This window comes from Patiria miniata, unplaced genomic scaffold (genome assembly GCF_015706575.1).
Source record: "Patiria miniata isolate m_02_andy unplaced genomic scaffold, ASM1570657v1 HiC_scaffold_20, whole genome shotgun sequence".
Taxonomy (NCBI): Eukaryota; Metazoa; Echinodermata; class Asteroidea; order Valvatida; family Asterinidae; genus Patiria; species Patiria miniata.
Genome location: NW_024037059.1, coordinates 7,594,104 through 7,614,890, shown reverse-complemented (window position 1 = coordinate 7,614,890; position 20,787 = coordinate 7,594,104). Strand labels below are relative to the sequence as shown.

The 20,787-nt window shown below is 39.5% G+C and overlaps 1 protein-coding gene across 1 annotated transcript; it reads right to left on the bottom strand.

The window, feature by feature from the left end:
* Window positions 1-2,529: 2,529 nt before the first annotated feature.
* On the bottom strand, window positions 2,530-20,787 carry LOC119727304 (adhesion G protein-coupled receptor L4-like). The gene is made up of 16 exons (XM_038199157.1): window positions 20,721-20,787; window positions 19,558-19,680; window positions 17,099-18,342; window positions 15,323-15,508; window positions 13,501-13,699; window positions 11,683-11,908; window positions 10,887-11,016; window positions 10,020-10,090; window positions 9,252-9,381; window positions 8,164-8,267; window positions 7,812-7,911; window positions 7,018-7,171; window positions 6,658-6,724; window positions 6,046-6,198; window positions 5,116-5,284; window positions 2,530-4,334 (listed from the first exon to the last, which is right to left on the bottom strand). The coding sequence occupies exons 1-16, from the start codon at window positions 20,785-20,787 to the stop codon at window positions 4,146-4,148; spliced, it is 3,312 nt and encodes a 1,103-aa protein (XP_038055085.1). The 3' UTR covers window positions 2,530-4,145.

Below are 20,787 nucleotides of genomic sequence, written 5' to 3'. Positions count from 1 at the left end.
CATGCAAGCTTGGCAACATGCATGGGAAAAACAGGGGGAGGGGGCTCGGTGCAGGTTGCTGCTTAGACTATGGGCCTTTATTCACGAGTCTGCCATATTATTGAATTGAAAACGAGGTAAAATCTTCATTTTTGAAACTTGCGAAGAGAAATGAAAGCAAGTTAATTCCTAATTAATTCCAGTCTGCTTCAATGAATAACTTTAAATTTGTAATTAAAAATGCCCTAATGTTTAAAGCCAGATCGAAAAAAAAAAGACAGTAAAATAATGTTGCAGTGTGCCTGCTTAATACTGGGCCTATTATCTGGCGCCATCGCATTGAACAGTTAATGCTTACATGTATGAAATACGTTCAGGCAGGGAGCTCAACAAAAATGGTCAACTCATGAATAAGGCCCATGGACCTTATTCACGAGTTGGCCATTCAAGAAACATTTCCAATTTTGTTGAGAAAATGTTCTTGACTCTCTATAGACTTTGTACACAACTGCTGAAGTGGCGTCAGGTTGCAACATCCGTTTCTTATTTTTGTCTCTTAATAACTTGAAATAAGCCATGCTGAAAACAGTTGTTTTGTAACCAAGTTAGGAAAGAATGTTGCAACCTGACGCCACTTCAGCACTGAATTGCGTACAACTGACAACGTCTATGGAGTGTCAAGAATTTTTTTTAAGTATTTCCAAACAAAACTGGAATTTGGAAATGTTTTTCAGTCACAGATTCATGTTATCATTTTTGCAATGACTGACCTTGGCTTCATTGAGATGATATGTGAAGAAAAATGCAGCGTCAGGTGTTAAACCAAAAGTGAAGCTGTTTTTATTGAAATGACACCCCCCCCCCCTCCTCCTCCACCCGTACCGTCCCCCTGAAATGCAAATTCTCCACATGCTGAATAGGTGACATGTTTTCCTCACCAAGTAAATCAGTTCACACTCACAATTTCCCTTGCAAACGCTGAAATTACAGCCGGAATTCCAACTCCAATTATCCCTAGGGCTTCTTAACAGATTAAGGGAGCATGTGATACACGAAAATTGGCTAAACTCTGGCTGTAAAACCTGAAAAAAATGGATAAAACTCACCTCTCGCTCCCGTCGAAAAATCAAAATACACGTGCACGGTAGCCATTTTTGATCGATGTGGGCGAATTCTCAACTGGCCAATCACAAGGCGCCCTGACCGACATGCATTATTCATAACGTAAGGGAACCTAGTGATTGGTCATTAGTATCCGAGAGAAATGTGCAATATTTTCTGGGTACAATTTTTTTTCTTCTGTATTTTGTTTTCACACCAAAAGATGCAGGTTGCATTTAAATCAGCTATCTGTGTGAAGGGGGGGGGGGGGGGGGGGGGGGGGGGACTGAGATCCGCGGTTTAGCAGTTAATTTGAATATAGGGTGTTGAGCTAGCTATCTGAAGGGGGGGGGGGGGGATAGGTACTTTTTAACAATATTTAGCAATCATGAGTGCGTGTGTACATGTACTTCTATAACCAAGTAAGGAAAATCCCACCCCCCTAGTCTATGGAATATCCCCTTGCTGGTTTAGTGTGGGGTTCATTGAACAAAGGATGATACTATTACTAAGACTACCCCCCCCCCCCTGCACAAAAAAGACTGCCCTGCCCATGAAGTCACTTATCTTATTTTTCTGTGTCATCACAAAAATTATCAATATGGATCAGAGACAACTATGTAATAAGAATCTCATTCAGACAAATAATAGCATGCACAGCATTTAATAGACGTAGCACTAGAAAAAAGGGTAACTTACTACCAGCACAATTTGCATTTAATGTAAAAGCAAAGCACCCAAATGGATACATAAACTTTTACAATTACTTATACATTTCTGAGTACGTAAGTTGTATTTAAGTTGAACTGATGACTGACTTATAACTATTAATGATTCTCGACCAAACATGAATAATTTCATTATTGTTTTAAATGAATAATATAGACAAAATAAATAATGCATGTTTGTGTACAATACACATTACAAAATTTTATGGTGACTATTTACAACGCAACTTTTGCTGGACAACCTTGAAAACTAGAATTGGTGAAATTGACTGAAAATCATTTTAAAGATGCATTCCCTGTTCTATTTTCGAATTTCATATTGAAAAATTAATTTTCTTTTTCAATTGCTTTTTCCTGACAATATAAAAGATATTCACTTTTGGATGAGTCATTGAACAAAAAAGAATCCAGCAACGTTTAGTTATTGAATTATTTCTGCACAAAATTCGAATTATTGGCCGGCAGACAAAAATGTGGCTCTCGCAGGGAAGGTTATATGTGCACAAGATAAAAGCCCTTTATCTGCGGGTTGCAGATGCCCAAAATCTTTGTGGTTAAAACAAGAGGATGGGGAAAGCATCTTTCAATAACCTAGAAAACCTTTAAATCATACCAAAAAAAACTTTAATGGCAAGCAATATGGAAACTAGCTAGCAAACAATGGGGACTGGGGGGGGGGAGGCAGGGGACACCAGCAGTTCTCCCTCCCCCCCCCCACTTTTTGAACTATTCTGCTGCAACCGCTACAAAACTCTACATATTTACAATAGTTTACAAATATCTGTAACTATCTTTACAAAAATACATTGTCCAGTTCTGATATGATGGCGTTATCTTTCAATTGAAGTTTTGTTCAAACACAACATCAGAATGCACTATTTTACAATAATTCAATTCACAGATTTTGTACAGTTGGTTGCCTCACAGTTGCATTTGAAAATTACATTGTACGACTTGGCCCTTATGTGATAAATGCTCAATCATAGAATAATGAAATACAAATTAATTAGCAAAAAGGGAGTCTAGGCACCCAGCGATAAACAAAAGGTAATCTATACAAGGCAATGAAAAAAATGACAATCTTTGGAAGTTAGGTTATCTACAACTTGTTTTCAAAATAATTCCCTCAATGAATATTCCATACTATTTTATTCCAATCTGAGTATGGTAACAAAGATATATACAATAAAATACAATTTATTAGAGCTAAGACTGGGTCATCTAGTCATTAATCTATCTTCTGTGTAAAGTCCACACTATTTGACTAACTTGGTTTGGAAACAACAATATACAATATATTTCAGTTAACCTATGGTTTGAAATGAACTCTTCCTGCCTGTCAATCAAAGTGTAAATGACCAATGAGATAACAACTGTTGGTCAGGTGACTGTTAGTGCCAAATTCACCGCTTGAGACAGTTATAGTGCCCTCTGTTGACAGAAAAGTTTGTTGTTATTATTATGGGATGGCAAGTTATAGGACGTGCGGAGGACTAAAGTTTTTTCAACCTTTTTGACATCCTTTGGCAAGCTTTCTTTTTGACTTTCTCTCGACTTATGGATATTTTTGTGTGTTTTGGAGCTATTGGGATATAAGAGGAGCTTCTCATAAACTGTAAGAACATGGTAGGCAAGGCAATATTGAAGAAAATAGAACTGATCGAGGGCCTTGAATTGAACAGTGTGTGAACTTGTGTTTATTCTTCTGAGAACAATTGAAGCGTTGGAAACTTTAATAGGCCCAGTTCTGTCCGCCAAATAAACGTGAAATATGACCTTCAACGTGAACTTTAGAAGGGCCCATAAATAGGCACGTACAACTAAGATAGCTTGATCAAACTCAGTCACAAACATTGTGAGAAATGTACACCCAACAAAAGGTGGGCGGCTTATCATCGCATATAAATTATATTGAATAAACATAATTTACATGATTCTCGAGGTGTCAGTTACAGCAGTTGATGGTGGCTGATTTGTCTTTGTAAATGATCTTGAGATCTGCATTACGTCTACATGTTCACAAGTCATCGCAAATCATCCCAGGTCAATATCTAAGACGACATCACAAGTCATCCAGACTCAAGTCAAGCCACAAGCATTTCTAATCACTGTTGATTTGACTTGTGATTTAATTTGTGATTTGGCATATGATTGACTTTGGTGATTTGGCTTATGATTGACTTGTAATTCGATTGTGATTTGGTTTATGATTGATTTGTGATCTGATTTGAGATTGACTTTTTAATTTACCTTAATTTGACTTAATTCAACATTTATTTTCACAGTGATTGACTTGAATTTGACAACGTGAAAAAAACCTGCCATTTGGCAATTTATTCACCGAAATGTTGGGATATCTTCCAAAGGAAGGACTGATGATTCCACGGCTGCCCCACTTCCCCCTTGGCTCGGGTGCTTGTACGATGTTGAGCGGTTTAAGTCCGTAAGCGGTGCCACAGTGGATGATTTCGTGCTCCTGTTGAACATTTCCCAGTTTGCCTTGCGTCGTTTGAAAGTGTCCTGGACCTGGGTCATGCAGTCAGACACAATCAGACAATGAGTGAACTCAGAAAATGAGTCAAAAAGTTTGGAATTTGTTCAATTTTTTTTTACGGCTGAAGCAGTGACCACAGACTAACGTTTAGTCTCATCTTTAGTACCATTGTTGTAATTGGGGCCTTGTGGTGATTCATTAACCATCACTATTCTGCTACAATTCATTCACAAGTCATCCCCAGTCCCTAGTCAAGTCACAAGCTCTTTAAATGAACTGTGATAATGCTGCATTCCTTTGTCATTGTTCATCTCTTGTTAATTGTGATTGGACTTGGAACTAGACTTGTTATTTACTAATGATCGGATCTGTGACGTAGCCTCAAGCCCTTGCTCTACATCATTCTCCAAAACACTTCAATATTTGCTCGAGGAGAAGCCTAACTGTTAACTGTGAAAGAGAATGCTGAATTCAAACTCCGGTAAATGCAATGAGCTAACTCAAACGCAACTCCATGTGGAGAGAGCTGGTTTATCTGGCGGACTGGCATAAAAATGACACAAAGAGTAAAAGCAAGTTCATACTTGGAACAAAATTTGTGACGTCATGACAATTATTCGCGATGCAAAATGTGCAAAAATTTAACACTTTTCAACTCCAGTGAAGTTCTCCAAATGTTTTCCGACATTAACTTCGCTTTACATTCGCATATGTGTAAGCATGAGTATGCATGAATGAATAAGTATGAACAAGCCTTAATTGGTTAAACCTTACATTTTGAACAGCATTTAAGGAGATAAGAATGCAACAAACCTCTGAGTTGAAAACACAGTAAAACAGGAACAGCAGCACCCCTTGAAACGAGTTACATATTGTGAAGAGATATTGGAATATGAGGAGAGATGATGAGAGGGATAGCACACCGAATATCCAGGTCACACCCAGCACTGGCTGCAGCATCAAGGTAGCTTTAGCTACTTGTCTGGTGGAGGAAATTACAGTAATAGTACTGTCAGTGTAACTGTACTTTAGGATTATCACTAAAGCCTGGTTTCCATATCGACGTGAAGTTTACGCAGACTACGAAGACTGCACAGACAATACGCGGAATCGTCGGCAAAGTTGTCGTTCAAATTTGTTGATCGTCTGTGAGGTAGGTTGCGTCTGTCTGAGTTGTCAGTGACACTTCCCGATGAAATGTTTCTATATGTCTGCGTTGCAGGTTTGGTGCTGTTTGCGTTTCACTTTGCGTTTCTTACGTCGATATGGAAACTAGGCTTTACATAATTATAAAGAAGCACTGCACTGTTGCGTTAAGTCTTTTTGTTCAACGTGGTTGGTGTCTGTGCACAGGTACCCTCTCAATGATTACAAAGGGAGGGTTGGGGAGACCATGGGAGGGACATTCAAATGCATTACCAATGCTCACGTGGAGAAACTATCAGAATAAAATAAGTCATGTGTACTTCGCGCCATGTACGTACACAAACCAGTACACAAATGCATTGTGTCCCTCCTACAGGGGTTTTAAAATGTGGTCACAAAGCGCCAATTATAGGGCAGATGAAATAGAAGACCACACAAACTTTTAGGGCCGTTTTAACTTTTCTTTGTTTCAAATTGATTAGAATCAGTCTTGAACTGCTGACTGATGTACTTGTGGCAACACAGGTGTTGATGCTCGCTTTACCAAATCTAGAGAAATTTTTCATGTTGAACTTTGGAGAAAAAAGAAAGACTTACTTTGTTTGGCTGAGTCCGCTTGTTGCATTAGCAGCAGTGAGTTTGAAGATGACCCGGACCACACGTATGAGAATAAAGGTGTTGGCTGCTACGACGGCCAGCATGGGCGCCACAAACATCCAAATGGAGTTATCCGAGGATTGCAGCCAGCATCTAGAGAGGCAGGGGGAAAGACAAAAGCTAGAGAATTGTAAAATTTGAGGGCCATTGTCAGACCAATTTAAATGGAGAGGGTGGGGGAGGGAAGGAGGGAAGGGAGAGGAGTGAGTGTGACAACAAATGTGCCAACGGACCAGCTATTCTGGAATGTACCGGTAGCCAGGATTTTTTTTTCCGGTCACCCAGCCACCACAAGATCAAACAGTAGGGTGGGAGGGGGGGGGGGGGAGAGGGTTGGGTGGGAAGGGGTAGGCTGTCACATCCCCCACCATTTACCTATGACCCAGCTCATATTATTGGAATTGGCATGCCTGAAGCATTGCTCAAATTGTGCCAGAGCCAGCGGCATGGCCAAAGTTAAAAACACACCCTAAACCATATGCTTTTCACACAATATGCCATTGTATTCACCTGTAAAAGGGGGCCATTAACATTTTCCTATTGCCAACTTACACATCTGATTTGCGAATGCTGTTCGAGAATACACCAACTGTGACAGACATCAGGATGATCGGAACTCCTAGAAAAATGATACAATTGAACAAAATCTATAAATCGTTGTGTGTATTTTCTTCTGGATATAAAATGCCAGGTAAGTGGATACCTGTGAGGGCAGAGATGGTCACTGTGAATGATTTTAGCTGCTTTGTGCCGAAATGGCAGCATCAAGCTTTATACTCCCCAGGGAGCTAAGACGGTATTTGGAATGTTTCATTGGCTCAATGAGCAGAGTGATAATGATGTAGTGCTTTGAGCACCAATACTGGTGGATATGTGCGCTTTGTAAATATGGGTTAAGACTCAAGAACTCACCCCAAGCAACAGGCATGTACAGTCTGAGCTTGCTCCTCTCGATATTAAACACAACCACGACCTGCAGATAGAGGTGAACACCCTCAATCAACATCCAGAAGAAACTGGCCATGTTGGTGTAGTAGATTACCATGGCAACCACTATGCACGCATCCTGGAGGCAAAATATGAAAGATGATTCCAAGTCGGTGAGTGGTAACGGTCATCATTTATTGCTTGCTTCATTAACGTGCATCTTAGAATCTACAAACTCAGGGATGTAGAACCATCACGTGTAAAAGTTTGCAAAACTTGCCGTCACATTATTTCACGGGTGAGATTGGGAGAAAATAATTATACACTTTTTGGGGATGCCCATATTGGGCGAATCCCCAGAGCTATGCAATGCAATTGTCTCACATAAACCTTTGACCCAAGCATAAAAAAATAGTGATAAAACTTCTCATTAAGGCCTTTTGAAATCCACAAATCTGGACAAAAATCATCCCTGTTATAAAACTTTTTTTGAACATTTTCTGATTGAAAAGGCTGAGTGAGATGCTATATGTCAGGACAGCCAACTGAGAAGTAACATAAAAAGAAGAAATTACAAATTTTACAAGACTGTACACATTTTCTTTCAATTTTTAATTTGTGATGAAGTAATATAAAGTGAGATAAGAAAAAGCGGGAAAAGAGCACTCCAGTGAGGTCCAGCCCACCCCCCCCCCCCCTTCCAGCAAAAAGAAAAAATGGTTCTGGGTCCGTTCTGGAAACTCAACGAAGTCTAACTGATATTTGAAATCTGTACTCACACTGTGTCTTGGCGGGGAATCCAAGAGAAGAAACATGATGCGAGCCAGGCCCACGGCTACGGCTAGGTTGATGTGGACTAACACACGCTCAGTGTGTATGCTAACCCAAAGCAAACAAAAAGATCATCAGATACCTTGCAGTACAATATATTTGTAGCCATATGTATATGACATAGACCAAAAAACTAGCTATGTAAACATATTAAGTTACATGCGCTTTTAAGTTGATTACTTAATTAAAGAAAACAGGTGTGCAACTGTAAAGCAACAAACAGGACGATATTTCAAATACAGTTTGGACAAAAGTTTTTTTCTAATTAATTGGTTGTTCCTTCAGTCTGTAACAACTTACTTTAAGAAAGCAAAAGTTCCGACCAATAATATGACGCCAACTACGGACAAACTGCAGCCGATGTATGATATAATATTCAAAGCCATCTGGTTAGGTTTGGATATCTGCAAAAAAAGAAAGAATTTGAACATACATTTAGTTACAACCGGTTTATTTCACCAAACCCGCCGATACTTCAAATGGGCCAATCCATGGCAACAAATTTGTGCTACAAGAGAGTTTTGGCTGGTTTGAAACTCGCGCCCATATCACGTGTCCATGTCAGTTCTACGTGTGACTTCATAACTGTGTGCGTTCTTCTCATACGTGATACGAGAAAGTGATACAGGAACTATGTGTAGACACGGGATGGGCAATTCAACGGTTACTCACGTTACGTTTTTGATGTACTTTTGAGTTTCTTTGGGCTGTAATTACCTTACTGAAAAGGTTTAATAACTGTTATCCCCATGGTAGATAGAGTAGACCTAGACCTACCTAAGCACCAAAGATGACATCCAGAAAAATGTGTTATGTGTGATAAACAAGACGCACAAAATCGGTTACTCACGTTACATTTTCGGACATGCATAAAAACCCAACATGTTTTGATCAAAAAGTGTCCTCATTCAGGCAACCTGTGGAAATTTCTTTTAATGGATAAAAGACCATGCCATGGGGCACACATAATAAGAGTAAAACAAATCCTCTAGAATCTTCCATTGTTTTGCAATCCACAAAAAACATGGTTACTCACGTTACGGTTACTCACGTTACATTTTGTCCAACCCATCTGATAATCTTATGGCATGATGTTTTTTTTGACTGAATTATCATAGTTAGTATGTTTCTACCCAATAGGCATCAGAACTACTCAAAACTCTGGCTTAAATTTGCATTTTGGATCTATGTATGCTTACATGTATCAGCCGTAGTCAAAACTTGCTTTTTTTCTGGTTGCTGAAATTGTTAATTGTCTCAAATTTCATGGTCAATATTGTAAGGCGCGAACTGTGCCCCATTCTAATATGTGCACATTTTCCTACTGTACCCACGTGACAAGAATGCAATTTCTTGTTCCTATGGGCTTTTCAACAATGATAGCTTACCTTGATGTCCCTGACTTGCATGAGGACAGCAAAGCTGGTCAGGTGGCGGCACGCACACATGGTGTAGTTGACATTGCCTCTGATGAAAGAACATCCACTGGATGACCAACTTTCACCAGATGATGAGTTCCTACACAGACAAACAAACAAGTGAACAGACCAACAGGGGAAATGCCAAACCACTGACACAAACCAATTGACCTCATGAATAATTCATCAAATAACCAAACCAGAAAACTGAGGCTGCATCTGAAATATTTCAGTGTCAATAGTCCGAAATTCAAAAAATGGTGGCATCCTGAAATGGAGCACAAAGTCGGCTGAGTGTTCCCTAATGTGGCGCACTCGAACAAATCTTGGAAAATCCCACGTTAACATTTTAGAATTCCTTTAAAGTTGATAAATCCTGATAAATCATTATCATTTCCACTCAAATACCCAACTACAAGTTTGTCAGAAATTAGTTTCTTATATTTAGGCTCGGCATTTTAAAGGGTTCATTGTGCACTTCAAAATAAAATTGGAAAATCATGGCAAAATAGAAATTCTCTGGAGCTTTGTAGCGGATACATAAACTCAAGATTTATGAGCCGGGAATGTTTAGAGCTTGATGAAATTTCACTTACTGTGAAATTTGAGTTAAAATATTTAGTCCAGCAAGGCACAAGAGGCAAACAATCAAAGTGCGCCACGTTAGGGGCCGCGCCACGTTAGGGTACCTCAATGGAACAGATAAAAAGGATAGACAGATGACGGGATATTACTCACGTGATGTCCCAGTAGACGCATGCAGCTGTGTCTGTGTCTACAGCACTGTCATTGGGTCTTTCAGCGTTTACCTATAGTCACAGAGAGGCAATATTTAAGGCTTTAGAGAATGCAAATTTAGGCTGACTAGGTTCGTTATTGTGTGTTAAAAAGCATCAACACACGTTTTCATACTGCACAACAAAAATATGGAGGGGGCAATGGCAAATTTTATAACTCAGACTGGCACTCACTCTCTGTGACTCAATCCTAGGACAGGTGCAAATCCTGCAGGACTCATGACTCAGACTCAAAGCGATCATCTGTCAGACTCATGATTCAAACTAGCATTCCAATTAGCACTTATCTGCAAGGCTGATAACTCAAACTGGCACTCGATCATGACTCAGACCTACACTCATCATGACTTAAGACTCAGAATATCAATCATTCTGCTTGGCTTGTGACTTAGAACATCACACTCATGTGCAAAACTCATAACTCAATCTGGCACTCACCTTGCCTTTCTGATGACTCAGACTGGCACTCACCCAGTCATGACTCAAATTAGTACTCATCCAGCCTTGCTTATCAACTGGCACTCATTCTGTCTGACTCATGACTGAAAATGAAAGTCAATCTGCCTGACTCATGACTCAAACAGTACCTATCATGCCTTGCTCATGACTCAGAAAAGTACTCATGCTATCTTCCTTGTGACTCAACTGGCACTCATCCTGTCGACTCAGAACTCAGACTAGCATCCATGCTGAAATCTGACTGACAAGTTCACTAGCCACGCCTGTACTCACTTTGTATCATTTTTTGTTTAACAAAATCTCAATTCTGTAAAATTGTCAAATAAATTATAGGGAAAAAAATATCTACCTGTTTAACGTGAGTCTGGAAGGTCATATTGACGGGGAAATTTTTGAATAAACTCATATCAGCTGGCTGAGGTACTACAGAGATGCTTAGGACTTTACTCAAGACGGCAATCTCCGCTGAAGTACTGCCACTGGACACACAAGACAGAAACAAAATGATCAACTCATTGTTATACATTCATACGACATAAAACGTTTAGCAGCTGCAGTTACTAAGGGAATCACTCATGTGCTCTTCAAGTGACAGAATTTTAAATACAACCAGTGTTTTAAAGTTCTGTCCACGGATCACAAAAAAAGTATTCTTTCAGCAAACCAAAATAATTCACATATAGAAATGAGTGTGAAATGTTTTTGTTTTGCTGAAAGAACACACTTTTTTGTGTGATCTGTGGACAGAACTTTAAAACAGTGATTATCTTTAAAATGTGTAACTTGAAAAGCACATCAATGATTTGAAAGATTCTTGCACTAAAAGAAAGCTTATTAATTGGGCTTTCCTCTCCTAGATTTTGAAAGTGCTACATGCAGAACTTTATGAAGAAAATGATCAGGCCAAGTGTCTTTTCTTTTTTGTGGCTCACCCTGTATATATTTGGGGCCCCCCACCAAAAAAAAATCAAGTCATTTTGAATGATACTTGAATGAAAAAGTAAAAAGTACAAAGGTAACAGGGACAGGAAAAAAATGTCGCCTTGGACCCTTAATTTATCAGCAGACTAATATTCCTTTGGAATAAAGCATGCAGCTCCAAGATGGCTACAATGCCCAGGGTCTTTCTGCAAGGAAGGAATTACCTCTTCCCCGATGCAAAGACCTCCTCTACGTCCGTCTGAGATGAATTCCCAATGACTTTGTCCAGATTTCGGTACAGGACGGATACAATGGCAAGGCCCTGATATGCTTTAAACAACTCAGCTGGGATGATGGCTTGAGTAGCGATGCTTGTGCTAAACTGGTCTTCTGCTGGGACCGATAGTGGCTCAGGATTTCCGCTGCCATCCCACTTCTTGATTTCAGTAGCTGTAAATTACAAGGTCCAATTTCATGCAACTGCTAATTAGTACATAATTTGCTGCTAATTAGTACATAATTTGATGCTAACATTATGAACATCTTCATCCCTTAAAAATTCGTTAAAGAGCCATTTTCCCTTGAAATTACAGTTAACTAAATTTTCACGGATTTTTCAACATATTAAGCCAGATTAGGAGTCAGTGAAAACACCCTTAAGAAAGTCCTTTGTTTACCCATGGAGATAGACCCAGTGTACTGTATGTATAACCAATGATAATCCTCAGTGGCCAGGGTCATTAAAAAACCGTGAAAATACCCTTACAGGATTAGTCCTATATAAGCCCCATGTAAATGTCCGTGAAACATCTCTTAAAGATTCTTTTCACGGAGAAATGGACTTTTAATGAATTTTTAAGGGATGAAGATGTTCATTGTGACAGTACCTTTGTCCATTTCACTGAAACCTTAGAGGTAAAGTAGATCATTTGCAGCTATCCAAAAAAGCTTACCAGTTTTAAAGATAGTACTGGCACTAAACTCCCTGTGAAATTATTGTTTCTGGTATGCTGCCATTTTGAAGAAAACGAAAAAAAAGAATGTATTTTCAAAGATACATTAAGTCACGCAATTTTTCGAAATTTCCGTTAGTAGTTGGTTTGTAATTTGGCAAATCCGTGAATGGGTGCGCGTAATTAAGCGTTGACATGATGAACATGTGCGTGCAGTTGCTATAATTCGTCAGTTCAATGCGTGACATCGCGTAGCTTTAATCGGCTGAATGAGACGTGTCCTGGATGCTGATTTCAGGCACAATTCAAAACATGACTCGTCAAGTTCTGAATTGAAATCGAGATCCTAGAATATTGTTTTCTCAGAATATACGGCATTCACAGAGCCAAACCTTCATCAGGTTAGTTGTTGAGCAACCGTCTTTAGATTTGAACACTTTTGTTGCTCCAAACGAAACAAACGTTACAAATGACAAATGATCTACTCTACAACAGTTAGCACATACAGGTTGTGAAATATATAAGGGTAAGCGCAACTTTTCTGACTTGATAAGCTGAACTTTTCTGGTGTCCATTATTGGCCCATAATGTTTAAAGGGTATGTCCCTTGTGGTTTGCCATGTTGAGATGGTGTTGGGAATATATGTAGGTAGTCAATACACAAACTTCTTTAGTTTATATTGTGGATATATCATTTCATGCAGTTTATTCTGCCGTGTGATCTACATTGGTACAATAAACATAACAATTTTGCTGTTCTATTTAGTGAACGAACCCCTGAAAAAATGTCAGAAAACGTTTTTGACCTCCATAGGAAATCCAGATTTTGACATTTATTTGCATTTTTAAGAAAGTAAAAAATAAAAAACCAAATAAGCCTTATTTCCCTGAACATTCTGTACATTACAGTATAATTCACACTTTCAAAATCTTAGCGATCTGGTAAGATATGTATTATCACTCTTCTTAATGGTCGAAAGTTTGGAAGAGGTGCGTGTTTCTGTGGCAAATTTAACGTGTTAAACATGGTGTCATGAGGGCCATTGAGCAAGGTTCGCAACCGAGATAAATATTGCACTTTCTACGAACCGATATTGTCATTGCTGGAGTTGAAGGACTCCCCGCCTTCTGCAAGTATCTGCTCAGCAAGGGATCTCATCAGCTGCTCCGTGGTACTCATAACTTTGCTGGCTGGAGAGATCGTCTGTGCTTCACTAGAGCCATTGGCGTCCTGATAGAAGCCTGTGTACCTGTCGTCCAGAAGTGAATTTGCTACCGACAGACTTGCCTGCAAGAGAAATTCCATCTTATGAATAGTTTGGTTATAGTATACAAATAATGAATGTTTGTGAGTGCAATGGTAAGAATAATTTCATGAGGTGACAGATGAAATGTTCCATTTCACGAGGCGAAGCGGAGTGGAATGGAACATTTCATCTGTCACCGAATGAAATTGTTCTTTCCATTGCACGAACGTTAAACATTCATTATTTGTTTTTTATACAACACCTGAATAAATCCCCGTCATCTGATTGGTGAATTGTAGATCATGTGACATATTATTATTCGGTATAATGCACTGTGCGTCCATGCGTTATACCCATGCGTTATACCGTTTCACTTTGCGCTTGTTCCATGACGCGGTATTTGCGTGCAAAATGCATGCTGGTGTGCGCGTTCAGCGTAGCGCGTATTGTTCCAAAGAGCCAGCGCTACAGCGTTGGGTTCAAACATTTTCGTGAAGGGGTAGTTCAACATCTTTAAAATCAAAACAAATTGTAGTTAAAATTTACCAATCAAATGACGAGAATTTATTCAGGTGTTGTATAAAACAAATAACGAATGTTTTACGTTCGTGCTATGGAAAGAATAATTTCATTCGGTGACAGATTGAATGTTCTATTCCACTCGGCTTCGCCTCGTGGAATAGAACATTCAATCTGTCACCGAATGAAATTATTCTTACCATCGCACTCACAAACATTCGTTATTTGTATAATATAACACCTGAATAAATCCTTGTCATCTGATTGGTTGACTTTTTAAAGCCAATTTATTCAGGTTAAAAACTGTTTAAAAGTTCGACAAGTTCATTATATTTATATTCATGCAAACTGTTCAACAGGTTGTGAACAACCATATTCAATTTATCTCGATTTAAAACAACGACACCACCAGCAGCAGTGACACCATGCAATGGAAGTTCTATTCACCGTGCAATAGAACTTCCATTGCACTGTGCGCTGCGCGCGCGCCGTGAGTTGGGACGAATAATTCAATGACATGTGATCAACGATCCACCAATCAGATGACGGGGATTTATTCAGGTGTTGTATAATACCCACTGCTAAATAATATCAGATTCAAAATTAACCTCAACTTGTCATTCTGACAAGGTTTTAAAAATTCAGAACTTGTGTCTTCAACTTGCTTTTGAAAAAAAAAGATGACTCCTTTGCATTATTACAGTTTTTTTTTACTCACCCTGTATAACACCTGAGTAGATCCTTGTCATTTGAGATTTTATGAAAAAAAATACTTAGGCTGATCTTCAATTTTACTTCATTTCCGGCATGGCCATCCACAACAAATTATAAAGCCACTATGATAAGTGTCAGGGTTCGTGTCAAATGTTGCAATCGTCACAGTGTCAGTACGGTTGGTCATGTACGGTCAACGCGTAATAACGCGATGAGCGCTGCGAGCGATATCGAGGCGCGCGTTCAATGGAGCAAAACAAACGGAACCAAAATGCACGGTAAATGGAACCAATTTGTATGGAACCAATGATGTATGACATAAATCACACAATGGAATATTGTCAATGAAATGGGGCAGATGATTCAATGTCATGTGACTGAATTCCACCAATCAAATGACAAGGATCTATTTAGGCGTTATATAACATCACCTGTACAAATGATGTGGAGTCTTCCAAGGTAGCGTTCTGCAGCTTGTCTGTATTGCCGATGGTGGCGTAAACGTCGACCAACGAGATCAGGTCAGATGCTTCAGCCACTTCAGAGTCGCTGTCTAGAATGGTTTGCACCTCTTCAAGGATCGTTTGGCTCTCCTCCAGGCTGAGATTGACCGTCACCTGCCACACCAAAAACAAAGCATGAAGAATGCTGTTAGTTATGCATGTGACTTATGTAAAAAGAAAAGAACACAAAAAAAGGGTGAATACAATTGTAAAAGTCATTATCTGTTTGTTTTCTACGGCGCTCCATGATCGAGTACCATCCACTTCTTTCTTTACTCAGATAATTTATTACGTCATGTTGACACATCGCCAAGAGTATCGGCAAGTCGACTTACCAAAGTCGACTTGACGACTTGTCCAGATGTATTATCTCGCCAAGTCGACTTCCGGAAGTCGACATGATGACTTGTCCAGATGTATCATCTCACTAAGTCGACTTCCTGAAGTCGAGATGACAACTTGTCGAAATAAATGATCTTGCCAAGTCGACTTACAATGTGCAGATGATGACATGCAAAAATCTCGTTCTGTATGGATATCCCGTTGTTGAAGCACTGTCGTGGATTCTCTCATGTTCGTCGGTGCATTCGAGGTTTTCCCCACCCGTTCTGATATGAACAATAAACTTTTTTATCCATTCATTTCTCGTAATAGCAAATCAGACAAGAGTTTTGCTAAATTTCCGATATTCCAATTTAAGCTGTGAGAGTCCTTTTATCTTAAATATGATCTCAATATGATTTAAAGCAAATCTTGAATTAGTTATTGTCATTTCCGAAAAGTGTGATTTCCTACAAAGCTTGGGGAAGTAATTTAAAACAAGTTGACAATAAAAAAAACAAAAAAATCAACTCCGACCCACATCAAATCTATACCCAACAGTTTATCTCTTGTTCCTCTGCCAGTTTATTGTTCATATCAGAACGAGTGGGGAAACCTCAAATGCACCTACGAACATGAGAGAATCCACGACAGTGCTTCAACAACGGGATATCCATACAGAACGAGATTTTTGCATGTCATCATCTCCACATCGTAAGTCAACTTGGCGAGATCATTTATTTCCACAAGCTGTCATCTCGACTTCAGGAAGTCAACTTAGCGAGATATTTTATATGGACAAGTCGTCATCTCCACTTCATTAAGTAGACTTGGTGAGATGATTCATCTGGACAAGTCGTCATGTCGACTTCTGGAAGTCGACTTGGCGAGAGAATACATCTGGACAAGTCGTCATGTCGACTTCGATAAGTCGACTTGGCGATACAATTATGTGATTAAGTCGCCTTACTCTCAGCGATATGTCAACATGACGTGATAAATTATCTGAGTATATAAAGAAGTGGATGGCACTCATGGAGCGCCGTAGTTTTCTAACCAAGAACAGGCTGCAATATTGATCATCTGCAGTGACTACAGAAGTCTTGGTGTCAGACTGAGTTTGAGCAAGCTGTTCTGGACAACAGCAAGTGTGGTTCTAGTAAGACTAGCTGGCCGTTACCGAGGCTGTCTACTTGATAGCTGTGGGAGTAAGCGACTGAACTGTATAAATACAAAAGTACATCCAGATTGGATACATAATTGCATCAAAGCTAAATAGTGAGTACAGTGGACCAAACCAGATACCAGATAGCTAGTCACTTTGAAACAGCCTTAGTGACTGGCTAGAACGACACTTGCTTTTCACTCAATTAATGAATTTACCTGGTGCAATAGTTCTTCAAGTGTTATTTGTGTCTTGGTTGTGGCTTCATTTGTGGATACTTCAGTTGGACTTTGTGTTATGGATGCTTCTGTTGCTGCTGCATCAGTTGTTGGCATATTTTCTGTTGGGGGTACTTCAGTTGGAATTGGTGTTGTGGATGCTTCTGTTGTGGAGGTATTGGTTGTTTGTGTCTTGGTTGTGGCTTCATTTGTGGGTACTTCAGTTGGAATTTGTGTTGTGGATGCCTCTGTGGTGTTTATTTGTATTGTGAGTGCTTCTGTTGCTGCTGCATTAGTTGTTGGCATATTTTCTGTTGGGGGTACTTCAGTTGGAATTGGTGTTGTGGATGCTTCTGTTGTGGAGGTATTGGTTGTTTGTGTCTTGTTTGTGGCTTCATTTGTGGATACTTCATTTGGACTTTGTGTTATGGATGCTTCTGTTGCTGCTGCATTAGTTGTTGGCATATTTTCTGTTGGGGGTCCTTCAGTTGGACTTTGTGTTGTGGATGCTTCTGTTGTGGAGGTATTGGTTGTTTGTGTCTTGGTTGTGGCTCCATGTGTGGATACTTCAGTTGGACTTTGTGTTGTGGATGCTTCTGTTGTGGAGGTATGGGTTGTTTGTGTCTTGGTTGTGGCTCCATTTGTGGATACTTCAGTTGGACTTTGTGTTGTGGATGCTTCTGTTGTGGAGGTATTGGTTGTTTGTGTCTTGGTTGTGGCTTTATTTGTGGATACTTCAGTTGGACTTTGTGTTGTGGATGCTTCTGTTGTGGAGGTATTGGTTGTTTGTGTCTTGGTTGTGGCTCCATTTGTGGATACTTCAGTTGGACTTTGTGTTGTGGATGCTTCTGTTGTGGAGGTATTAGTTGTTTGTGTCTTGGTTGTGGCTTTATTTGTGGATAATTCAGTTGGACTTTGTGTTGTGGATGCTTCTGTTGTGGAGGTATTGATTGTTTGTGTCTTGGTTGTGGCTTCATTTGTGGATACTTCAGTTGGAATTTGTGTTGTGGATGCCTCTGTGGTGTTTATGTGTATTGTGAGTGCTTCTGTTGTTGCTGCATTAGTTGGGTCGAGTAATTGCGTTGTGAATGCTTTTTCTGTTGTGGATCCATTTGTTGTAGATCCATTTGTTGTAGATGTTTCCCCTGTTGTTGCATTGCTATTGTTGCTTTGTGTTGTTGCATTTGCTGCTGGCCCTTCCGATGTGGAAGCACTGGATGCATCCGCTACTGTAGTTGGAATGTCTGGAAAATTTCAGGACAAAACAAAGTGATGACATTATAGATAAAATGGTAAGTATTTCTGTTTTAAATACAAAAAAAGAAAGACTTTCAATTGATCTAAATTCATGCAAGACAAAACCTTTTAGACAATGACAGATTTTGATTGTATGAAATTGACCACTGCGTTTTTCTCAAAAACCCTAACAGAGGACACACTTTGGCAGAAGTATTGTGCCAGTTAGTGACCTTAGCAGTTGATTTCATTGTACAATGGCTTGCACATCGTGTAGCTGCAATCGGCTAAACGAGAACGTGTAACAGATGCTGATTTCAGACGTAATTTGAACGTGACTCGGGAACTTTTGACTTGAAATCGACACGCTAGAATATTGTTCTTAAGCACTTTTGTTGCTTTAAACAAAACAAAATGCACAAAAGACAAATGATCTACCCTAAAGAATACTGATGATTAGTTTCAGCTTATTTGAACAAGAGATCACCAATATTCCATGCTTCCATCAATGAATGAGTGTCATTCCCCATTATCTGTCCATTGAACACAACCGATTCTTCTGTATTTCCAAACTGGTTTATCTGGGGTGGGGCTGGTGCTTGCTAATCTCAGTAATATTTTACCCAATTGCACCCTTTTTTTCATACATTTTTATTGACTGTATTCTGTCATAGCAAAAACTCATGTGCTCAGAGAGCTGAAAGAAAATACCATATCCGCGTCAAAATCATCCCAACTTTGCAGAGGCCAGAATTTTGTTCTGATGCTACATGGCTGACGGGTAGTTATCAACCGAGAAACAGACTTGGTGCGATTTCTCAGAAAGATAGCATCATAAATCTACAACAGCATGTATTAGGGCAACATTCACCTAATATTCGCGTGACAGTGAAGGCACACTCAGCTGTATTGCCCGCCCCATCAATGAATAAGTAGCCGACATTAGTTGATTCATCAACAAACACATATTCAGGTTCATTGGATTGGCCCATTAATTCAACCATGCCAGGGTCATCTATAGCTATAGGCTCTGTCCAGTTGGCTACATTCTGACCGGCGGGCAGTGTGCTGTCGGATGGGCAGCCAAATATCTGAGGGGCTGTATTATCAAGGGTAACTGAGGGAAAACAGTGCATACGATGGCTCTTTGTTGGTTTATTTCATTGTCGTCTGAGTATAAATGGCCATTATATTGTCAGCCTAATCACATGAGCAACTCTTACCTTCACTGACTGCTGGAGTTGTTGTCAAACCCAGGCTGTTTACATGATAGCATCTCAAACTCAAAGCAACAGTTACCTGTGAATAAAAGAAGGATACAATTCTTGTGAGGTAAATCAGAACATCTTTACATTACATTTTGGATCTAGGATCTATGGCCTGTAATACAATGATACTGGATGAAACGCCAAAGTCTAGCAATGTGTTTTTAATAAAAACAAAATCTTAAATTAATGTTTGATTTTCTTTCCTCCAAATTTAAATTTCTTTACCACACACCACCTCTGAAAACTGACAATTTTTTCGCTGAGATTTTTCCGGGCATTTACAGTACGCGTAACACAAAAGAATTAAAATCAAGATCTTTTGAACTAAATGATGTTCTGTCTAAAGCTCTTCAAGTAACTTCAAGAAATTCAGGGATTACTTTAACGTATAATTATACAGTAATACCTACAGTGGCCTGTCTGGTTTCTAGATGAACATCTTAAGGAAATGTTTTCTGAAAAAGTGGCCCTTCATCAATTTATCAGTAAAAACATCTGTTTAAAGATGGGAGTTGCTACAACTATTGTGATGCGCAAGTACTTTCAATTCCTAAAAAAATTGGTAATACATTGCCAGGAGGACAATTGTCCCCCCCCCCCCTCCCCAGCGCAGGTGTGCATTCATTACAAATGTGTCTTGCAATAAAACTACAACTAATCCTTACAAAAGACGGTAAAAAAACTTACCAATAGGAGTTGCCAAAAGGAATCCATGTATGAATTTGTGAGAACTCTTCCGACTGTTGTCAAATTATGAGTTGTATAACTCTGATCTCGCAGAAGTGAATGCCAGGGACTGAATCTCAACTTTCAGCCGAGGGCATTCTGAGCTTTAAACGTCACCTAAATTCTGCAAAGTGATGTTTTGCGTGCGAGGGCAGTAATTCCGTGTTCGTTGTTTGTGCAGAGGAGGCATGGATAAGTCTAGAGTGTTTTGTTAGGTCTCACGGCCCTGGAGATCAAAGTATATATATGCCGTGCCAGCGCAATAGTTAAGCTCATTATTTGTGCACTTTCAATCAGATTGTCTGATGAAAGGGGACGGTTGCCATGCCAACAGGCTGTTATAAATGAGTAAATGCCACTTAGGGCGGGAAACAGCTCTGACTTTAATGCACTTGATCTGCCCGGTGGGCCGAACAAAACACGCAGGTCTGCTTCGTAGCAACCAATCACCAAAGTCAT

What these genes read in the sequence shown, in the direction of transcription:
- LOC119727304 (XM_038199157.1), bottom strand. Translation starts at nt 20,787, where the DNA reads ATGACTTTGGTGATTGGTTGCTACGAAGCAGACCTGCGTGTTTTGTTC. An exon ending in ACTCCACATCATTTGTACAG is followed by an intron (nt 13,700 to 15,322) that starts GTGATGTTATAT and finishes TTTCTCTTGCAG; the next exon opens with GCAAGTCTGTCGGTAGCAAA. An exon ending in TGCAAGTCAGGGACATCAAG is followed by an intron (nt 8,268 to 9,251) that starts GTAAGCTATCAT and finishes CTTTTTTTGCAG; the next exon opens with ATATCCAAACCTAACCAGAT.